The sequence below is a fragment of the Lathamus discolor genome, chromosome 6 (assembly GCF_037157495.1).
Source record: "Lathamus discolor isolate bLatDis1 chromosome 6, bLatDis1.hap1, whole genome shotgun sequence".
Lineage (NCBI taxonomy): Eukaryota > Metazoa > Chordata > Aves > Psittaciformes > Psittacidae > Lathamus > Lathamus discolor.
This window is the reverse complement of record NC_088889.1, coordinates 91,308,886-91,328,217: the sequence shown is the minus strand read 5'-3', so window position 1 is coordinate 91,328,217 and position 19,332 is coordinate 91,308,886. Positions and strand designations below refer to the sequence as shown.

Sequence of the window (19,332 nt, the reverse complement as noted above, 5' to 3'; positions counted from 1 at the left end):
ACAAAACAACCTCCTTGTGTCCATGCTGATGCCATCCACCCATCCCAGGACCCCTTCTATGCTGCCAAACTTACCAGGTTACATCCATCATCCCAATGAAACCTACCATTGTACCTGGAGCAGCGCAGGAATTCTGGTGTGTCAACAGGGAGAAAACAGCTTTTCACTACAGCCTCTCCCAGGAGCAAAGCACCTCGGGCTTCACCCCAGGATCCCTGTGCCCTGACAATGTTTTGGGTGCATTTCTCTCTCTTAGGTTCTGGTTTAGTGCATTGAGGGGAAGGAACTTACCAGGGAAAACAAGGTCCCCTTCCTGAAACTCAGCCTCAGCTGATGCTGTGCCTCAACCAAGCCAGTTAGCGTCCTCTTGGTGCCAATGCTGCTGTGCCTCAACCACTCCTCTTGGTACCCAAGCATCCCGAGCACCCCTCGGGGCTTACCTGTGGTGCCCGGGATCCAGCCAACGGGACCCCCGGCGCGGGCGAGACCATCACAGCAGTTCCGGCCGCTGCTCTTGGCTGTCTCCCGGCGGCAGCGCCCGGCCCAGTTTCTATGGCAAACTCTACCCGGGCACCGTAACCCAATCGGCCGCGGAGGGCACCGGCCGCGGCGGTTTCAGTTGACAGCCCCCGCGCAGGGCACCGGGGCAGGGCTGCCCCTCCTGCCGCGCCAGCACACGGGTGCCCGGGAGACCCTGCGGGTACCGGGGCACAGGGCCCCTGCACCCCGTGCTCCTGCCCTGCAGCGCCAGGGAGGTGATGGTGGGAGTGGAGGCTCTGTTTCAATGGGATCTAACGCCGGGAGCTCCTCTGGAAGACCAAAGGATTCCGATCACCAAAGGCAGCAACTTCCTGCACATCCCTAAGCAGCGACACACGGAATCGCCAGGCGGGCTGCGGTGCCACACGGACCCCCTAGAAACGGCGAAGAACGGCGCGTCCCCGCTCAGCCCGCACGGTAAGGAGCGGCCCGGGACGGTCCGACCGGACATGGGGTTTGTAACGGTGAGGTAACGTTTATTGCTACCGCTTTACCCTTCGCTTCGGCTGCGCACGGAGGAAGGCGCCCGGCACACGTGGCGCTGCCCCGCGGCCTCAGCTCCTCCGGGAGGCGATCGGTGGCTTCTCCCGTGCCGGAGGCGGCCCAGCGGCTGCCCCGTTCCTTCAGCCCGGGACCCCCCCACCGCGGAGCCGCTGGGCCCCGGGAACGGCGGCTCCGGACAGCGGGGCCTGCCCGCGCTCACCGCGCGGCCGGTACCGGGCAGGCGCTCCCGCCGCTGTAGATCCCCGAGCGACCGGAGGGGGCAGGCGAGCTCGGCGATCGATTAGCCGGCCTCGGCGGGAGGGTTGGCGCTGAGCGCGCCCCCTGCCGGGCGGGGGGACACCCGCCGGTGCGAGCTGAGGGAGCGCCTCGGGCTGGGGTCGTTCCGCTCGGTGACCCCCGGGGCCTGCGACCGGACACCCCGCGGGCCCCGACCGAGCCCCCCCGGGCACCTCGGGCCCGTGTCCCCGCGGGCTCCAGGGCTTGGTGTGAGGCCTGCAGGTGCGCGGCTCCTCGGTGAGGCAGGGCTGGGCCTGAGGGCTGCCCCGAGCGCCGGCCCCCGGCGGCACTGACGCGGGGCTGGTGGTGTGTTGCAGGGCGCGGGATGGACTTCCTGACCCTGTTCCTCATCTACTCGTGCGCTGTGCTCTCTGCCATGGCCCTGCTGTGCCTCTGCTCGGGGAGGAGGGAGAGCGGCCTCGCTAGAAGCGTCAGCGCTGTGAGCCAGGTAAAGAACCCCGCTCTCGGAGCGATGGTCATCTCCAGTGAGCTCAACAGGTTCATTGTGCTAAATCAGTGCAGCTGCTGCCTCTCTCCTCTATAAACCCACTGATATATATGGTCAGAGGGATGGCAGAATCATGGGATGGTTTGGGTTGGAAGGGACCTTAAAGCTCCTCCAGCTCCAACCCCTGCCATGGGCAGGGACCCCTTCCACTGGAGCAGCTTGCTCCAAGCCCCTGTGTCCAACCTGGCCTCGAGCACTGCCAGGGATGGGGCAGCCACAGCTTCTCTGGGCACCCTGTGCCAGCGCCTCAGCACCCTAATACACACGATGTGCTGTGTCTCACATTTCGTCTTATTTTGACAACTGCTCTCAAGTAATTGGGGTTGGAAATAGAACCACACTTCCTTCCAGCTCCTGATATCCAGCCCAAGCAGGTAGGAAAAGCCCATTTGTGTCTCATGGCTCCTGTGTGTGCCAGTCTGGCTGCAGTGCTGAGGGTGGTTGCACGGATGGGAGTTGTTGTGATGCTCAAAGTGTGGTGTTCAGTGACACTGTAACACGTCAGCTTTGAGACATGAAATAACGAGGTCCCGTGTATTCGCAGTTTCATGGTAGTTGCTGCTGTCATTAAGAGGAAGAAGGTGGGAGGAGGTTTGAGGATTAAAATAGAGAATTACAACTGGTGGCAAATGTTTTAGGGGAAGCTCTTTAATGGGAGCCTGTAATAATGCTGCCGGCTGCTGTTCCTAAGAAAGGGGGGGAATGATGAGCTTTAAAGGAGGATTAAGAATTGGCATTTTATTGCAAAAGCAGGGAATGAATTGATAAGGCATAAGCTTATTTTTCTGTCTGTTGGACTGTGAATGAAGAGGGAAAAGGAAAAGGGGCGATATTCTTGGAAGGGAAAGGATAAGAGAATTGTCATTTAAATTATAAATAATACTTAATGCAGTTCACATGAGTCTAAACAGACTGTGATTACTAGTATTATACTTTGTATCATAGACTCCCAGACTGGTTTGTGTTGAAGGGACCTTAAAGCTCATCCAGTTCCAGCTCCCTCCATGGGCAGGGAAACCTTCCACTAGAGCAGGGTGCTCCAAGCCCCATCCAACCAGGCTTTGTATTGCTTTATAGACACATAGATCACTGTGCAGAGAGACATTAATAGCTGCTTCTATGAAACATGTAACAGTCAGCAATTCAAATACTGCTGAGATGTAAAGTCACTTGCTGGAGAAATGGAACCGATGCTTGTCCTCATGAAATACATAAAGGTAATCCTGAGTAGCTTCTCTGGACGCTGTAGTTTAGATTGGTATCTGACTGTAACTGATGAAGGGTACAAGCCTGGAAGTTTAAGTTGTTTGACTGTGCTTTTGTAAGATCCTTTCAGATATTCATTGTGAGGGAGATGAAGGCATTAACTCACACAGAGCACAGCTCTGAGCAGGTCAGCTTCCATCCCTGGGCTGCTTTCCTTGCTGCCAGTGGTTCGGTTGTGCGAGGTGGTTATATTCATGGTGCAATTCTTCTCACTTTCTCCTACTTCCGTCATCCCTGCAGGCACAAATGGTGTTTGTAAGAGCCTCTTGCTCTGGTGTAAGCAGTGGCTGAAATACAGGGAATTGCTGTGCTGTACATGGGAGGATGATGGGTATTGAATGCAATGTTACACCATACTAACACACAGTTAATATTTGATGCAGACTGCTTTCCTGTCTAGTTCTGTGTTTCCTAGTGCAGAACACAGCCTCATTTTTGAAGCAAGACTTGTCACTTGAACTGCTATTAGAGGCATACCAGTTAAAAGAAAAATATTTAGCATCTTCTCAACTCTTACATATGCTTTTTGCCTTCTGGTCTTTCACATCTGAGACAAGAAGCTCTCACTGCATATTTTCTTTCCATGTCAGCTAGAAATAGGCTCAGCTGCTCTAATTCCTGCACTGCTGATGGAGCAGCGTGTTGCTATAGAGATCTATCACCCTCTGAAGAGCAGAGTCAGACAGCTCAGCAGTCACAGACTGCTGCTGAGAAGCTCACTGAATGAACACAGACACTTTCCTTCTTCATCGTGGCTGGCTGGTTTGAAGCAGCAGTCAGACATGGCTGGGCCATAGCTGTAGTTGAAGAACTGTAGATTTGGGGGTTTTGGGGGGGGTTTGTTTGGGTTTTGGTTGGGTTGTGGGGTTTTTTTTCCCTTCTGGAGGGCATCTGGCTTTATCCCTTTGCTTATCTGTGCTTGCATCTGTCAGATGTCCTGATGAAGCATATTGTAGATTGGGAATTGCTCAGTTCTATCCCCTGCTTAACCAGTTACCAGCCTGTAACCCACTATAAGCTCCTTACAACTTTCACACATTAACCCAGATACGTTTGTGCCTGTTGGGCTCCCAAGAACGCAGAACTTTACTCCCACGGTGAAAAGCCCTGCAACATTCCTGCTGTATACTTAGGAGTTCACATACCCTGAAAATGAGCTCCCTCCCCACTGATACAGATCCATAACTGAGGGATTAGGCAACTTGTGTTTCTATTTGACCTTTCCACAGGCAGAAACATTCAGGTAACAACAGTGTTTTCATTTGCTTCAGGCATTGTCATTTGTGATCCCTGCACAGCTCCAGAGGGTGGCACAGAGGGTGCTTCACAGGCTCTTCCACACAAGGTATTGCACTTCTTAATGCTTTTGACATTATTTTTTACTGTATTTCTGGTTCTTATTGTGACCTCCTACCCCTTACAGAGCTTTCAGTGTTACCCTTAGATGCCCTCTCTTTGTTACGGGTGCTTGTCAAGGATGACAGGTTCCCTTTAAGGTTTGCCACACTGTAGTTTCTTTGTTCCTTGCTTATTGTTTAGAAGATGGTGCCCTGAAATATTTGACAGATAAAGATGCTGTGGTTGCCAGCGTAACAGATGTTGGTCACACTGGTGGAGTACAACAGCCTCTAGACAGAGCTGGCAACCCACATCCTCTCCCTAAAATCCCATTACTCTCAGTCCGGCAGTTCGGGTGTCTGGCTGGCTCAAGAGGAAGCTTCACAGCTGCCAAGGTTGGGGGCATCTTCTTGTAGCCCTGAGAGACTTCACAGGATCTTGCTGGATTGCACATGAAATGGTGGAGGAGAGAGCGTTAGAAGAGAGCTTGTCTGCAACAGACTTCCCCCTGTAGTAAAGTACACATCACTAGTTATTTAAAACTCATAATACAAGCCCAGCAAACTGATGTGTAATGCAGAAAACTGTAGTAAGCGAGCATTGCTTTCCTAATGTGTGGCTTATCCTGGTGTCTCTTTGCCAGGCTGCTGGAAGTTGTTCTCAGTGTGATGCATCCCAAACAAACCTGTGTGCCAAGTGGTGGTGCAACGTGCCTCGCAGAAGCTGCAGCCTGGCACCAGTGCTGGCCCTTGCTAACTCCTGCCACACTTGTCTCCTCACAGCTGCTTAGGTCATTACAGGGTTTTTAAGCTCAGCTTTCACTGGGGTTTTCTTTGCTTGCAGAGCAGCACATAGCAAATGTCTTCTGGCAGAATGCTTTGTGCCCTATTGCTGTGGCATGTTTTGTCAGCAGCAGGTGATTAAGAGACTTTGTACTTTACTGATGGGAAAAGAAAGTCAAAGGAGATGCCAATAGTGGAAGTGAATTTACCTGGTGTATTGTAAGGAATATGTGGGAAGAAGAGAAGGAAGGCTTTGGAAGGAGAAAACACTATTAATATGCAATCCATGCTGGCCTGAAAACCTGAAACGTGTCTCCTTGTGTTTGGAAAGTCTTTGCTGGTCACCTCTGAGGGTACCTGTTAATCAGGATGCTGTGTATTGAATAGACTGTCCCCTTGCTGTTACAGAAGCTGTTTGTTTGTTGTCCTGCACGTAGTCTTGCAAGCTGCAGTGTATGTGGAATACACGTGGGAAGTGTTTGTGTACTGCTGGGAGCTGCAATTTCACCTCCTCATCCTCCTCCTGCCCTACCTGCTGCTGGCTGGGAACGTGGGCTGCTTCATCCTCTGCTCCCGGGCCAATCCCGGTAAGCTCTTGCTGACTGGGAGCTGTAGCCATTTGAAAATGAACCTAAAAAAGGCTACAAACACCATTGCTAACCATTTCTCTTGTTTCTTTCACAGGTATAATAACTAAATCAAATCATGCATCTTTGGTTAAGATTTATGCATATGATGGTGTATTGTTTCAGAAGGGCATCGTGTGTCCTACGTGTGGCTTGGAGAAGCCAGCCAGGTCAAAACACTGCAGTAAGAATCTTAACTTCCTTGATAAGCAAAACAGTGGTACCTGCCAAATCAGTTCTCCAGAGCTGCAGTCTCTGCCTTTCCTCTGCTTTGCTGGGCAGTGCTGTCAGAGAAAACAAAGTCTGTGAGCTGCAGTCTTAGGGAATAAAAGAGGAAATAGATAGCACAGCTTTAGGTTTAGTATTGGGGTTAGTGTGTTTGCTTAAAATCATGACCATAATTCTTGGATTTTGTCAGATGAAAAACTATCCTAGACTGTGTAAAAATCAAATTGATCACTTAAACCCCAAGCAACTGACCTGCCCTGTGGCTCCCTCCTCCCCAGGTTTCTGCAGCACGTGTGTGCATCGGTTTGATCACCACTGTGTGTGGGTCAACAACTGCATTGGTGCCTCCAATGCCAAGTACTTCTTCCTTTACCTCTTCACGCTGACTGCCATGGCAGCAACCACTGCAGTCATCTCAGCAACATTCCTTATCGAAGTGGTGCTGCTCTCAGGCATGATGCATGGAAGCTACATTGATGACCAAGGACAGGAGCGTGCTGTTGATATTCTCTTCCTCATCCAGGTGAGTTTATGCTGTCTGGGCTATTAATTTATATATAAAGGTTTAGCTCAGTCTTTGCTCTCAGGAATCTTGTTAATCCTCCTCGCAGCAGATGTGGACAAATGCAGGGGTTTACCACCTTCACACAGCTAATGCAGTGTAGAAAACTGCTGTTGCAGAATGCTTTAAAAGTACAGGGTTTTTCTCATAGCATTTCATTCCAGTCTCCCATTCTTTAGATTTCTGTCTCTGGGCTGCTTTCACTCAGCAGATCTGGTTCATAGGGAGTGATTTCACATTCCAGTGACCATCTACTGCAGGAATGTTTAGGAAACAGTTGAAAATCCTTGAGATGTCTTCATGGAGATGTTCAAGCAGGACTCTACTGCCCTGGAATTTAGATACTTGAACGTTTTCTCTCACATACAAACAAAGGGTAACTTTGAGCTTCTCTAGCACTTGAGCCATTTGCTTTTCAATCCCCTCACCCCTTTCTGTAGTTGGGCAGTGAGGAGATAAATACCAAATGCTTTCTCTTTTCCTCATCCTAAACACCAGATGTTTCAGCCTTGGACTGTTATAAAGGGATCTTGGGGAGGGAGCATTTGCTCATGTTTGAGCTGTACCATTCCCGCTCCCCAGCACTGGAATTTAACTCAGGGAAGAGCTGCTTAAACTGCATCGTGTCAGCAAAACCTGAAGTTGCACCAGATTGTGGCCCCTTTGTTTGGCAGTTTGTTTTCAGATGATCTGCATTAATGATTTTCTTAATTAAGAAACCCAACAAGCAGAACTCTGCTATGAAATACAACATTCAGAGATAGATGGATGGAGAAAATACTCCCACATATTAGCCAGGCTTTGGGAATCCGCATGCTCTACTCAAGGATTCAGTCACTGAGCTGACAGATGGCTGTGACCTCCTTCCTGGGGCTCCACAGTTCCATGTGTGCCCAGATGTTCTTTGCAGCTGCATGCTGAGCACTCGCATCCCTCCATGTGATTTAATGCCCCATCTTTGTAACTGAGTTGTTCTTTTCTTTCTTTGCAGCACCTTTTCTTGACTTTCCCTAGGATTGTCTTCATGCTTGGCTTTGTCATTCTCCTCACACTGGTTCTGGGTGCATACTCCTGTTTCAATCTCTATCTGGCCTTAACCAACCAAACTTCCAATGAATGGTATAAATGCAGAAGACACAGGTGTTGCCACCATCCAACACTGCAGCCTCATGACAGACAAGCTGTCTACAAGAACATTTATTCTAAAGGAGTCTGGAGGAATTTGATGGAAATCTTTAAGCCTCCTGCAGTGCTGGAAAGCAAGAAGAAAACATGAAGATACCAGTGTTTGTATGTTTGTTTTTAAGCTTTTTGTAGGACTTTATTCCAGCAATGAGCTCTGATGCCCAAGCAGCTTTTGTAAAAAGGTGACTGTATCTCAATGAAATGATTGGAAACTGTGTTTGCATAAAGCTGACCAGTCTGTCTGTGGCACTGACATTGCACCGGTGGCAGCTGCCTGTAAGTCTTTTCAGACACAGTCACAGTGCAGAAGCATTAGGATTAGGACCAGCTAAAGAACGCATAGATAAGGAACTGGGGTTTTTATGGTTAGTTTTGTATGCTGCGTAATATATACCACTGTATGACTGAGTTCCTCAGTTGCTTTAGTCCATCTTAAGTAGGTCTTCCTTCCTGCAGGAGACACTGCTATATTCCTGCAGTGTCACAGATGTGGAAGTGGCACTGCTTTGTCAATCATTCACCTTTTTCTTTTGCTCTGTAGGAAAACAGTAACAGAGTTGACTGCAGTGCTCTGGTTAACAATGCCTCAGCAGAGCAATATATAAGATACTACCCTGGGTGAGATCTCTGAGGTTAAGCTTGGTCCTCTTGTTTCCTTGTTGGAGGGAGCCAATAGTGAATTGACTAGTTCGGAGGGACAAGTTGGGTCCATCTTACTGGAGTGAATCTTTCTCCCTGTGCACACTTGCAAGGGAAGAGCTAACAAAGAGCGAGCTGCTGTGAACTGTGAGGAAGCTTCATCTTTGTGTGAGTATCTTTGTTTGGCAAATGATTAACCCATTTCTGTTAATGATATGGAGAACAAGTTGCATGGATTTAGCTGAAAGACTTCATGATTACTGGCAGAATCTGAACAAGTGAGGTGCTTGGTGAGGTGCTGGCACAGGGTGCCCAGAGAAGCTGTGGCTGCCCCATCCCTGGCAGTGCGCAAGGCCAGGTTGGACGGGGCTTGGAGCAAGCTGCTCTAGTGGAAGGTGTCCCGGTTTGTGGCAGGGGTTGGAACTGGATGAGCTTTAAGGTCCCTTCCAACACAAACCAGTCTGTACCAGGATTCTGTAGGTGAGCACTAGAAGGCACTTCATGGCTGTCCCCCAGAAAACCCTTGACCTTAATAGCAGAAGACGAAAGTTAACTTAGAGCTGTGCAAGTGGCCGCTGCCATCCCCCTACCTGGGGATCATGTGAAAGGCTCCCAAGCACACATGTACTGGCTGCTTCTGGAGGCTTGTTTGGGGAAAAAGCATTTGACTCACCTAATGATGAGGGTTTCTTAGGCACAACGTCAAGGGGCCCCGTTCTCTTTCCAGACATCCTTCTGTTTGGGTGACAACAGAGCAGAAATTGGCCAAGTCTAGTAAGAACTTTAAATAACTTTATTTTTACAAAGGTGTTTATTTACATGCTGGAGCTGTACAATATGCAAATAAAAACCCAGATACGCTTTAAAAAAAAGAAACTATCATATACAATATGGCTTTACACTCCACCAGGCCCCTCTCAGGGCAGCCTGTCTGGCACTGCAAGGGTACAATGATGCATTCTTTCATAGACCAGTACATAAGGCTATTTGTCCAGGATATAAAATGAAGATACTGCAGTACCATGCCTTAGCAGGCATAAAGGAGTGAGGTTAAAGGCATGAAAGTTTGAGTGGTGGTGAACACACACCAGAACTCCTTAGGTTTGGTTTCCTTGGTTTGCTTTAAATGCATATGCTAAGTAGTCTCTTATGAGACCCTACATCTTTGTTTCACTTTCTGAATGCTTTTGAACACCAGAACACCACTGTCCTGTGGTCAGAGGTCAATACTTTTACAAGGAACCTTCCTTTATTTGAGGCAGCTGTACAAACTACTGAGACTGTCAACTCTGGTGCATCGGTCACTTCCACAGTACAACCATGTAGAGGATTTTAACTATCAGTACTTCCATTTTAAACAGGAAACATCTCAGCACCGTACCTTCCTGTTAAGTCACTTCCCTATGGAAGCATTCCCTCCCTTGGCAAAGGTAGGACTGCTCAAACTCCCAAACCAAGAAACCCAGGAAGTTTTACATTAGCATCTGTCACAGGGTGCATGCTGCTCATCACACAATGAGAGTCTGGACTTCCACCTCTGCCTCCTGCGAGGCAATCACAAACTCTCCTGCGTGCTCCATGATTTCAATGTCCTCAGATGCCACCATGGTCACCGTCGCCTCTTCCGTCTCGATGCCACCCTCTGTGGTCAGCACTGCTCCCTCTCCGATGGCAGAAGCCAGTGTCATGGCCACCTGCTCAGTGAGGCTCTCGGGGGTGGCGATGGTGATGGTGTCTGCAGCATCAGTGGTTACTTCAGAGTTCTCAGCCACGGTGACGTTCTGCACAATGATCTGGTGACCAGAGTTTGCTTGATTCACTATTTGCTGCACGACCTTCATAATGTGGCTGTCGACCTATGTGGAGAGAAAAGAGGACTCGTTATGTCTCGGTGTGGTGTTCTCTCTTAGAAGTGTGGACAATTCTCACCACCACAAGTAGGGCAGTGCAACAGCATTTAATTCCACTTTCCTCCAGCTGTTGAAGTACTCATCATTCCCGGAACAGCAGACTCCTAGAACATGTCATACCTCACGTCACTGAAGATATTTTGCCAGCAGGACACTTGCCACAGAATCATAGAATGGTTTGGGTTTGGAAGGACCTTAAGATCACCTAGGTCCAACCTGGCCTTTGACACTGCCAGGGATGGAGCATTACCACTTCTCTGGGCAGCCTGTTCCAGTGCCTCACCACCCTCACAGGGAAGAACTTCCTTGTATCCAACCTGAACTTCCCCTGTTTCAGTTTGAATCCTTCACCCCTTGTCCTATCAATCACTACAGTTTCTGATGAAGAGTCCCTCTCCAGCACCCCTCAGATGTCAAACTATTTATAGACAAATCCAAGCAACGCATGCCAGCACCTTTGAACTGACAGAATCCAGGAGTCCAGCCAGCTTCTGACTGTGCAGCAAGAACCATTTTTAGCATTCTGGAATGCACTGCAATGACCTAGGGTTACCAGTACTAACCCAGTCATACCAGTACGACCAGTACAGACAGCTGTGCAAACCTACAGAGGTCAGTCAATTCATTATCTGAAGCTGGGTTTACTCAGCATGACTTCCAGGACACCAAAAGCAATTCATTTCATCTACAGCAAGTCCCCATACTAATCCTTCATGTGGCTGCTTTACCTCGTGTCTTGTTCCCTCTATGATTTCAGTAGCTTCATTGGTCTCCATGTCTTCAGTAGCAGTCTTGAAAGACAAAATATGATGATTTTTAGATTATTACCAAAACCACTTTTATTACCAAGATATAAGACATTAAGATCTTTTATAAGTCTGTCTGTTCCTTTCCTGCTGCAGTAGCTCCTCTAAAGCCAACTCCTCCTTGACATTACCTTCAAATCCCATTGTCAAGAGCTACTTAAAAGTAACTCACAGTGCTCACAGATAACCAGAAGAGAACATCCTCTCTCAGCAGGACTTGGCCAACTGGCAGGTTCTTTTATTGGAGAAGAACTGTGGCAGCACTAAAGGGGCTCAGTAAATGAACTGTGTTGTTCTCCACTGATGAGTACTGGCTCTTTGCCACAAGGGGGGAGAGAGCAAAATGTGCAGAATTCATTGCTTTTGGCAGCCACAGCCAGTTAAAACCTGAGATTATTTCTCTGCTAAATTATTTCTTTAAGTTAAATAGAAATGGGAGAAAATAGAAGGTAAAAGTTGAGGGAAAGCTGAAGCAAGTCAGTGAGGACATAAAATGTGGTGTGGTCAGTTCTCAGTCTCAGCTTTCTGATGTCTTCCTGCATTCCCATTTTCCTGCGTACATTACAGGAAGGCTTTGGGAAGGGGGTGAAGTAGGCTCCCGGTGCTCTCCTTCTGAACAAGATTCTTTAATCCTACTTATTCCTGGGGTCATGCATTGGCTAGATCCTATTTTACCTTCTCCCAAGGGCCTAGGGGAGGAACATCATGCACAACCGCAGTTTCAGTGACAAAACACTGTGCTGAGGTCAGCAGGCAAAGGCATTGCCCACTTCTCACCTCGATGATGTACTCCTGAGTGTCTGCCACCACTGAAGAGAACTCCACCAGCACCGTGTGAGGATCTTCGGAGATGACCGTGGCAGCCAAGTTGTCAGCAGACTGGCTTTCCTCAGACACCATCACTTCCTCCACCTCTTTCAAACCCAGGAGGCAGCCACCTGAACGGTATTCCAAAAATGCCAAAAGAACATAATTTTTCATAATCATCTCAAATACAGGAGATGGTAATTTCTGGGTCCTCATGGAAAATACTACACAGCACAAATAAGGACCTGTAACAGAATACCACTGGCAAATACCAGCTACCAGGCTCTCATCCGACTGAGATCAGCCAAGTAACACCAAACAGAACTGAGACTGGAGCAAAGCCACTGTCCAGTACAGTGCCAAAAGACACACAGCTGTAAATCCACAGATGTAAATCCATACTGGATCTCAAAAGCTGTGTGTGAAGAACAGCATATCTTTTCTTCTTACACATTTCTGTATCTACTGGGGAACTCTTTTTTTTCCTTCCAGTGAACTTGTATTGTTCTTTGCAATCTAAGCACCTCATCGTCACTACCTGACAAAGCTGGAAAATCCATGCTTAGGAGCTAAACTAATCTGATCAAACAAGATTATCTGTGAGAACTCAAGACATTTTCCTCACAGAACAACCATGCTTTCTGTTCTTAAAGTTCACCTCTTCCCCAGCACAGGAATCGAGCTCTCTGGCATTACTCTGTGGCAATGTTCATTTTCTCGCTCTTTGTGTATAGCCTTGGACCAGAGCCCCTTCACAGTTTGGGGTAGGCTCTGGTAGGGTGCAGGCTCTGTCTTCGTTACTCAGGACAGTGGTGACACTGCTGGGACCACTTAGGCTAGAGGCTGGAGCAGAGAACACGCAGCACTGCTGCAATTAGAGTCTTGATGCAAGCCCCGTTTTGCTTATCTTTATATAGATGATCTAGATTTTATATTAGAACTGATTTACAGCTGTTTGTTCAGCTGACTCTTGGTCAGAAAAATCACAATAGAAATATTCATTAATACAGATTAAAAAAACCCATAATACATCTCCTGATGCAACTGGGATGCAGATAAATAGCCCTGGATGCCAGTCATTAGCTCTACTCCAAGAAACCATCACCACTCAGCCAAAGAGCAGCTCATCCAAACCCAACCTAAGACCACCCCACACTCCCACCCATCACAGCCAAACTCTTGCCACCTCACCTTTGGTTTTGAGGTGCCTGTTGAGGGTGCCGTGCTCTGCGAAGCCTCTCCCACACCGGTAGCACTTGAAAGGCTTCTCTCCGGTGTGGTGGCGGATGTGGCGCACCAGCGAGCCCTTCTCCCGGAAGCCGCGGCTGCAGAACTGACACACGTAGGGCTTGTCCTCCAGGTGCGTGCGGAAATGGACTTGCTGGGCGTTCTGTACCAAAGGGAGGAGCAGGATAAGGGAGCTAAAGGGAATTGCGAACTGGAACAAGCAGTATTTTAGCTTCCTGGATAAAAGTTAACATCCTTGAAGACTTCTTCTCATGTAAGATATGATAAAAAACAGGTTTTACTGTTATTACGTAGAGTCTTCCAGACAGTCTCTTCACAAATGTGAAGGTTTTACTAAGATCTTAACCGGAAGTTGTCCCTGCCTATGGCAGAATATTGGAACTGGATGATCTCTAAGTTCCCTTCAATCCAAACCATTCTATGATTCTATGACTAGCCCTCTCTCTCCTTACTAAAAAGCCTCCTTCTGGAGCTTCAGCTCATGAAGAGGCAAGTGGCCTCTGTTTTTCCGGAGCAAAGCCTCCTAACTTCTCCCAAACCCTGGCTCTGGAAAAGGAAACCTGGAGGGCAGGCTGTGGTGAGGGAGTTCACCTTTGTCTTGTACCGCTTGCCACACTTGGGGCAGGAATAGGGCCGCTCATCGGAGTGCACTCGTCGATGTCCCTTCACATGTGCAATGGTCTTGTAGAGCTTCCCGCACTCTCCACAGCGGAAACGCCGCTCGTTCACGTGTACCTCCTGGTGCTTCTTTAGCAGGTAGCCCTTGGTGAACTCTTTGCCACATTCCTCACACTTAAAAGGCTTGTAATCTAGAGAGAAAGAGAGGACACGTGGTTGGTACACAACAACCCACAGAAGCAACTGTCTCCTATGTGTAGCAACAGAATCCTTGCCAAAAACATGACCCAGGAGGAGGAGGGAAATTCTATTAACTGTGTGTCTCATTCAGAAGTGAATTCTGCTCCCATGTTGCTCTCCTGGTCTTTGGTGCCTCTCAAGCAGCAGGTCCAGCCTATCAACCTGTTCTGCCTCACCAACCTTTTTCCTGGCCTCTTCATCAAATTCCACTTGCAAGGATGTAGTGCACCCCCGAAATGTGAAACTTAGGAGTGGTTTTTGTAAGTTTTTTTCTTTTACCCTTTATTCTAGAGCTCGCCCAAAGTCAGCCTTTTCATATTAGTGTGTCACTAATTGATTTTAATCAGTTGTTTTTGCATGGCTAAGGCCATGTAAAGGCAAGGGAGTTGAAACAAAGCAAGCTGTGCTATGTGAGACACCTCACATTTTAGACACTTTAAGCATAAGCAATAGAACTTTACCTAAATGACCTTTGATGTGTGTTTCAAGGGAAGTAGCTTCACTGAAGGCTTCGTTACAGTGAGGACAAACGTAACTTTTGTACCCATTTGTTCTTTCTGCATCTGTCTATTGGAAAGAAAATGGTACAACATGTTTGTACTGGTGTGGATAGTAAGTATTGCAGTTAAATACTCCAGCTTTGACCAGGAAGAGATCTGTATGGTTAACAGGAGAGAGAGAGCACCTCTGTGTCCTAACACCACACTTAAAGCACATGTGAAATATGTTTAACTATAAAATCTGACACAGCTCCCAGGGCATGGGGATTGATGCAGAGAGGGTAACATGCTAACAGTGCTGTGCACAGCCAAGTGCAGGCAAGGAACATTACACAATGAATCTATTTACGGAATACAAACATACAGCCTCTGCTTGCTCTACTTCAACACACTGCTCCCCACATGGCTCCTCTTCTGCTTCCACCACTTCATTCTGCAGTCCTTCTGCAGCAGCCACAGCAGGCTCCGTGTCTGGCTTCTGCATCTCCTCCACAGCGACTCGCTCTATCACGATACCCGAGTTCCTCATGGCCTCCCTCAGCAGGTTCTCACTTGTTGCTTCCCCCTCACATGGCAGCTCCTCGGGATGTGACTGCTGAAGGAAGGAACAGTCTGGTAACTGGTACAGCAAATACACCCTCAGCCCTCTCTTTAGAGCCATTCTTTCTAAGGTATCTAGTGCTGTGATACAAGGTTGAAAAGTCAGCAAGGGAATGATCTTGGACTGGGGAGGAAGAGGAGGTGAATGTGTACTCTGAAGACATACAGTCTGAGGGATGATAAGCCTTTGCTGCTATCACAGTGTCTTGCAGCAGGGAATGATCAACAAGAACACCCTTTCACCTTCTGGGTCATTCAGTGCATGGTGGTGAATCCTACACATCCTCCTGCATACTACAGAGGTGCTGCTAAGCTCAGCCGGACTCTAGCAGAGCAGAACCTTTATGTGCTTGGGTGAAAAAGCAGCTCATTAACCATTTATTCCCATCACACAGATTTTTAGCACCTATGAGAATTCTGTCTGTGAGGCGAAATACTTCAAAATACTTCTCTGCATACAGCACATCAAGAGCCTTTAAGAGAAAATGCACTCACATCTTGGTCCAGCGATTTTGCATCAACAACAGGAAGCTCCTGCATTTGAACATGGACTTCGTGAAGCACATTGCCTTTTGCATCTGTCACCAGGTGAATGACGGGTGAGCTCTCGATGGACTCACTTGCTATTGAGGAAACAGTGTCTGGGTTTGAACTAGAGGATCCTGCAAGAAAAGCAGCACAGTGAGTCACAGGTGTGCTGCCACCCTCCCCAGCCTGCTGTGCCTGGCAGAAAATGTGCCTCAGAACACAAAGTGCCTGCTAAAACCAGCTCTATTCCAGAGCATCAAACACTCTTCACAGTCACTGCCTGGCTATAGAGCTTCAGGTTAATACTTTAGCTCTATAAATTACTTTTTCCTATATAAAATCAGAAATTGAATACCACAGAAGTGGGTTTAATTTATATGCTCAGTTCTCCCAGACATGAGGCAGGTGCTGGCTACAGCACTGACCTGTTGGAAGATCCTCTTTATTGACCACTATTTCTTTGTTCATGTTGAAGCGAATCTTTTCAGTGCAGGGTGTAAGAGATTTCAGGTGCCGCGTCAAAGCTCCTGATTCCCGGAAGCTCTTCCCACATTTCTTGCATTTGTAAGGTCTTTCATCTGGGAATGACACGAATCAAAATGAGTATTAAGGTAACTACTGCCAGCATGAGGAACACTTTCAGCTTCCTACAGCCAGCCCTGTGCTTATCCCTTGTGTTGCCTCCCAGCAGCCCAGCACTGTGGAGCTCAAAAGGCTCAGCTCAGCAGCAGGAAAGCAGTGAATTCCACTGGAAGGTAACCTGGCTCCCCACACACAGAGCACACCCCAGCAAAGAGGAGTTCTTATTCTGCAGAGCTCTTACCAGTGTGACGCCGATGGTGTCGAATCAGAGACCCTTTTGTCCTAAAGGAAGTGCCACAGAGTTTGCATTCATAGTCCTTCCTGCTGCTGTGAGTGATCATGTGAGCTTTGAGGATGCTGGCCTGGGGAAAGAATTTCATTTTAAAAGATGTTTCAAGTCACAGAACCCCAGACTGGGTTGGGCTGGAAGGGACCCTAAAGCTCATCCAGTTCCAACCCTCTGCCACGGGCAGGGACCCCTTCCACTGGAGCAGCTTGCTCCAAGCCCCTGTGTCCAACCTGGCCTTGAGCACTGTCAGGGATGGGGCAGCCACAGCTTCTCAGAGCTAAAGTTACGGATTTTAGAGGTTAAGTATTTTACATTTCAGCTGTAAAGAAAAACAGTGCTCCTTCAGAAAGTAGGACTTCCCTTTTGGAAGCATCACATGCACTAGAACAGCACAATGTTATTGAGCCTTGAGATATCTTGGTGACCTTTTAGCCTAAATAACTCACTAACCCAAACACAGAGGTGATACTTACTGTTTTAAATGTCTTCTGGCATAATTCACATACATATCTCCCTTCTTTGTTAACCAGCAGCTTAACCTTGATCAGTTCCGTGGAGATATCCTGCTCCGGATCGTCAGGGTTGCCTGGCTCTTCTGGGACTTCCCCATCAGTGTGTCCATCTGGGTTTTCAAAAACATGATCTCCTGCAACAATGACTTCTTTGATGTGCCCGCTACCTGGGAAGAGGGTAGGACAGTTATGTCCTTTGCAGAAGAGCTTTACCTAACTCCATCGATTTACTGTTGTAGCGTTTCATACAGCAGGGTCGTTGCACAGTTCTCGCTATTTACTTTAGGTGCTGGACCAGGTCCAGAGAAGGGCACTTGAGCTGGTGCAGGGCCTGGAGCCCAAGTGTGATGGGGAACGGCTGAGGGACCTGGGGGGTTCAGTCTGGAGAAGAGAAGGCTCAGGGGGGACCTGATCGCTCCCTACAAGTGCCTGACAGGAGGATGGAGCCAGGAGGGGCTGGGCTCTGCTCCCAAGAACAAGGGATGGGACAAGAGGAACCGGCCTCAAGCTGCACCAGGGCAGGTTTAGATGGAGCTGAGGAACAATTCCTGCCGCAGAGGGTGCTCAGGCATTGGAACAGGCTGCCCAGGGCAGGGCTGCAGGCACCGTCCCTGCAAGTGCTCACACACCGTGGAGACGAGGCCTCAGTGCCATGGGTTAGTGGTGGCCTTGGCAGTGCTGAGGAATGGTTGGACTGGATGAGCTTAAAGGGCTTTTCCAACCTGGCTGATTCTATGATTCTATTGCAGCATAACTATTAAAATGGCCACTTCCAGACCAGAGTTTTAACTCTTAATTTATTATTGCAGAACAACTGCAGAGCTGGCCAAGGGATGACTCTCACACCCTCAGCCCCAAGTCCTGCAGCAACATGGAGGCATCACGTGCCTGACCACACACAGATCACACTCCAGAGCACACTGGAAGGGAGAACAGGCTCCTGACCCAGCCAGGTACAGAACCAGGCACCCCAAAGCTCACCTACTATAGCAGAGGCATTGCTGATTTCCTCCGCTATCGAAGATGCTTCAACCACTATATGAGCAACAGTTATGGACTCCTCGACAGAAGGAACGACCTGCTGTGACAGACAACACTTTAGCAGAGGAGTTTTATGACCTTTAAAGCCACTGTGTACTGCTCCCTCCCCTCCAACAGCCCCGGCTGCAGGAGAAGCTGCTGTCACCTTTTGCACGTCCTGGCCGAGGCCCGGCGGTGCCGCAGGCAGAGCCTCGGGGACTCTGTGACAGACCTTCTGCAGCTTGTGGTGCACGAACTCTTCCAGGGAGGTGAACTCGGCCTGGCAGCGCCCGCACTTGTGCACGTCATCTTCATCTGAGGGAGAATTCGGGCACGGCTTAAGAAACAGACATGCAAAACGCCTATGCTGCGTGTGGAGGTGAGCTCCCGCACCGGGGGGCGAGTGGTCCCGGGCCTGGGGGTGTTTCCGAGCCGGTTTCCGGCAGGGAACGGGGCGATCCCCCCACCCGGGCCCAGGTCCCCTCCCGGAGCCCGGCGCACGGACGGGAGGCAGAGGGGCACCAGCTCGGCCGCCTGCTGACAGAACCAGCACGGTGAGGGCCCGCTCCGCCCCGCGCCGGGCACCGAGGGCTCGGTTCCGCCGGGCCGGGCCCCCTCGGGCGGCTCCGCGGGCCCCGCCGCCCCACCCAGGCTCCGCTTTTCCCCTTAGCTCCGGCCGGGCCCTGTCGCGGCGGCACCGCCCGCCCCGCGGCTGGTACCTTCCTCGCTGAAGGGCGCCGGGAGGCTGAGGAAGGCGGCGGGGCCCGCGGCGGTCACGGCAGCTCCGGAGCCCGCCGCCACCGCCGCCTCCCGCTCCTCTGCCGCGCCTGCCGTAAGCCCCGCCGGCCCGGCGCTCGTTGCCATCGCGGCCTCCATGTCGCAACGAGCCGCACCGCCAAGATGGCGGCTTTACGGCCGTGTCGTCATAACAACAGTCCCGTGTGCCGCGGGACTGGCCCACAGCGGGGCGGGGGGGGGGGAAGGGGGAGCTCGGCGAGGAACGCGGCCGCCACGCGGGGGGAGGGCGATCCCCGGGGCCGCGCGCGTATCGGTGTCCGGTGCGCGGCCCCCGGGTGACCTCTGACCCCGGGTGCCCACACGGACCGGGAGCCTTAACGAGTTACCTAACGAGCCCCCGCGGCGGCCGGGCGGCCCAATGGCCTGAGGTGACCGCGGGCTCCTGGCCAATGGCAGCGCGCGGGGGGCGGGCAGCCAATG

At 49.9% G+C, this 19,332-nt stretch overlaps 3 protein-coding genes across 10 annotated transcripts in view; 1 reads left to right on the top strand and 2 right to left on the bottom strand.

Annotated features, from left to right (window-relative positions):
- GRID2IP (Grid2 interacting protein) overlaps positions 1 to 1,282 on the bottom strand; it is a 37,308-nt gene extending 36,026 nt beyond the window's left edge. The window contains exon 1 of the mRNA XM_065684899.1: positions 441 to 1,282. The gene's annotated coding sequence lies outside the window, so the exon portion shown is untranslated. The remainder of the gene's footprint in view (positions 1 to 440) is intronic.
- ZDHHC4 (zinc finger DHHC-type palmitoyltransferase 4) lies at positions 589 to 17,267 on the top strand. 5 transcript variants are annotated; one of them, XM_065684907.1, is made up of 7 exons: positions 589 to 957; positions 1,638 to 1,768; positions 4,366 to 4,439; positions 5,623 to 5,801; positions 5,899 to 6,024; positions 6,347 to 6,591; positions 15,579 to 17,267. In XM_065684907.1, the coding sequence occupies exons 1-7, from the start codon at positions 759 to 761 to the stop codon at positions 15,660 to 15,662; spliced, it is 1,038 nt and encodes a 345-aa protein (XP_065540979.1). In that variant the 5' UTR covers positions 589 to 758; the 3' UTR covers positions 15,663 to 17,267. The 5 variants fall into 5 exon arrangements, with proteins under 5 accessions (XP_065540979.1, XP_065540978.1, XP_065540977.1 ...); XM_065684905.1 differs by lacking the exon at positions 15,579 to 17,267 and adding an exon at positions 7,622 to 8,042 and having other exon boundaries at positions 606 to 957; XM_065684909.1 differs by lacking the exons at positions 589 to 957; positions 15,579 to 17,267 and adding exons at positions 1,365 to 1,542; positions 7,622 to 8,042.
- Positions 9,225 to 19,252, bottom strand: E4F1 (E4F transcription factor 1). 4 transcript variants are annotated; one of them, XM_065684903.1, is made up of 14 exons: positions 18,834 to 19,252; positions 18,281 to 18,429; positions 18,076 to 18,175; positions 17,056 to 17,261; positions 16,535 to 16,655; positions 16,137 to 16,289; positions 15,679 to 15,845; positions 14,948 to 15,175; positions 14,545 to 14,650; positions 13,817 to 14,034; positions 13,169 to 13,367; positions 11,948 to 12,108; positions 11,093 to 11,155; positions 9,225 to 10,310 (listed from the first exon to the last, which is right to left on the bottom strand). In XM_065684903.1, the coding sequence occupies exons 1-14, from the start codon at positions 18,988 to 18,990 to the stop codon at positions 9,963 to 9,965; spliced, it is 2,376 nt and encodes a 791-aa protein (XP_065540975.1). In that variant the 5' UTR covers positions 18,991 to 19,252; the 3' UTR covers positions 9,225 to 9,962. The 4 variants fall into 4 exon arrangements, with proteins under 4 accessions (XP_065540975.1, XP_065540973.1, XP_065540974.1 ...); XM_065684901.1 differs by having other exon boundaries at positions 14,948 to 15,178; positions 18,834 to 19,251; XM_065684902.1 differs by having other exon boundaries at positions 14,948 to 15,178; positions 18,076 to 18,172; positions 18,834 to 19,251.
- Positions 19,253 to 19,332: the final 80 nt, after the last annotated feature.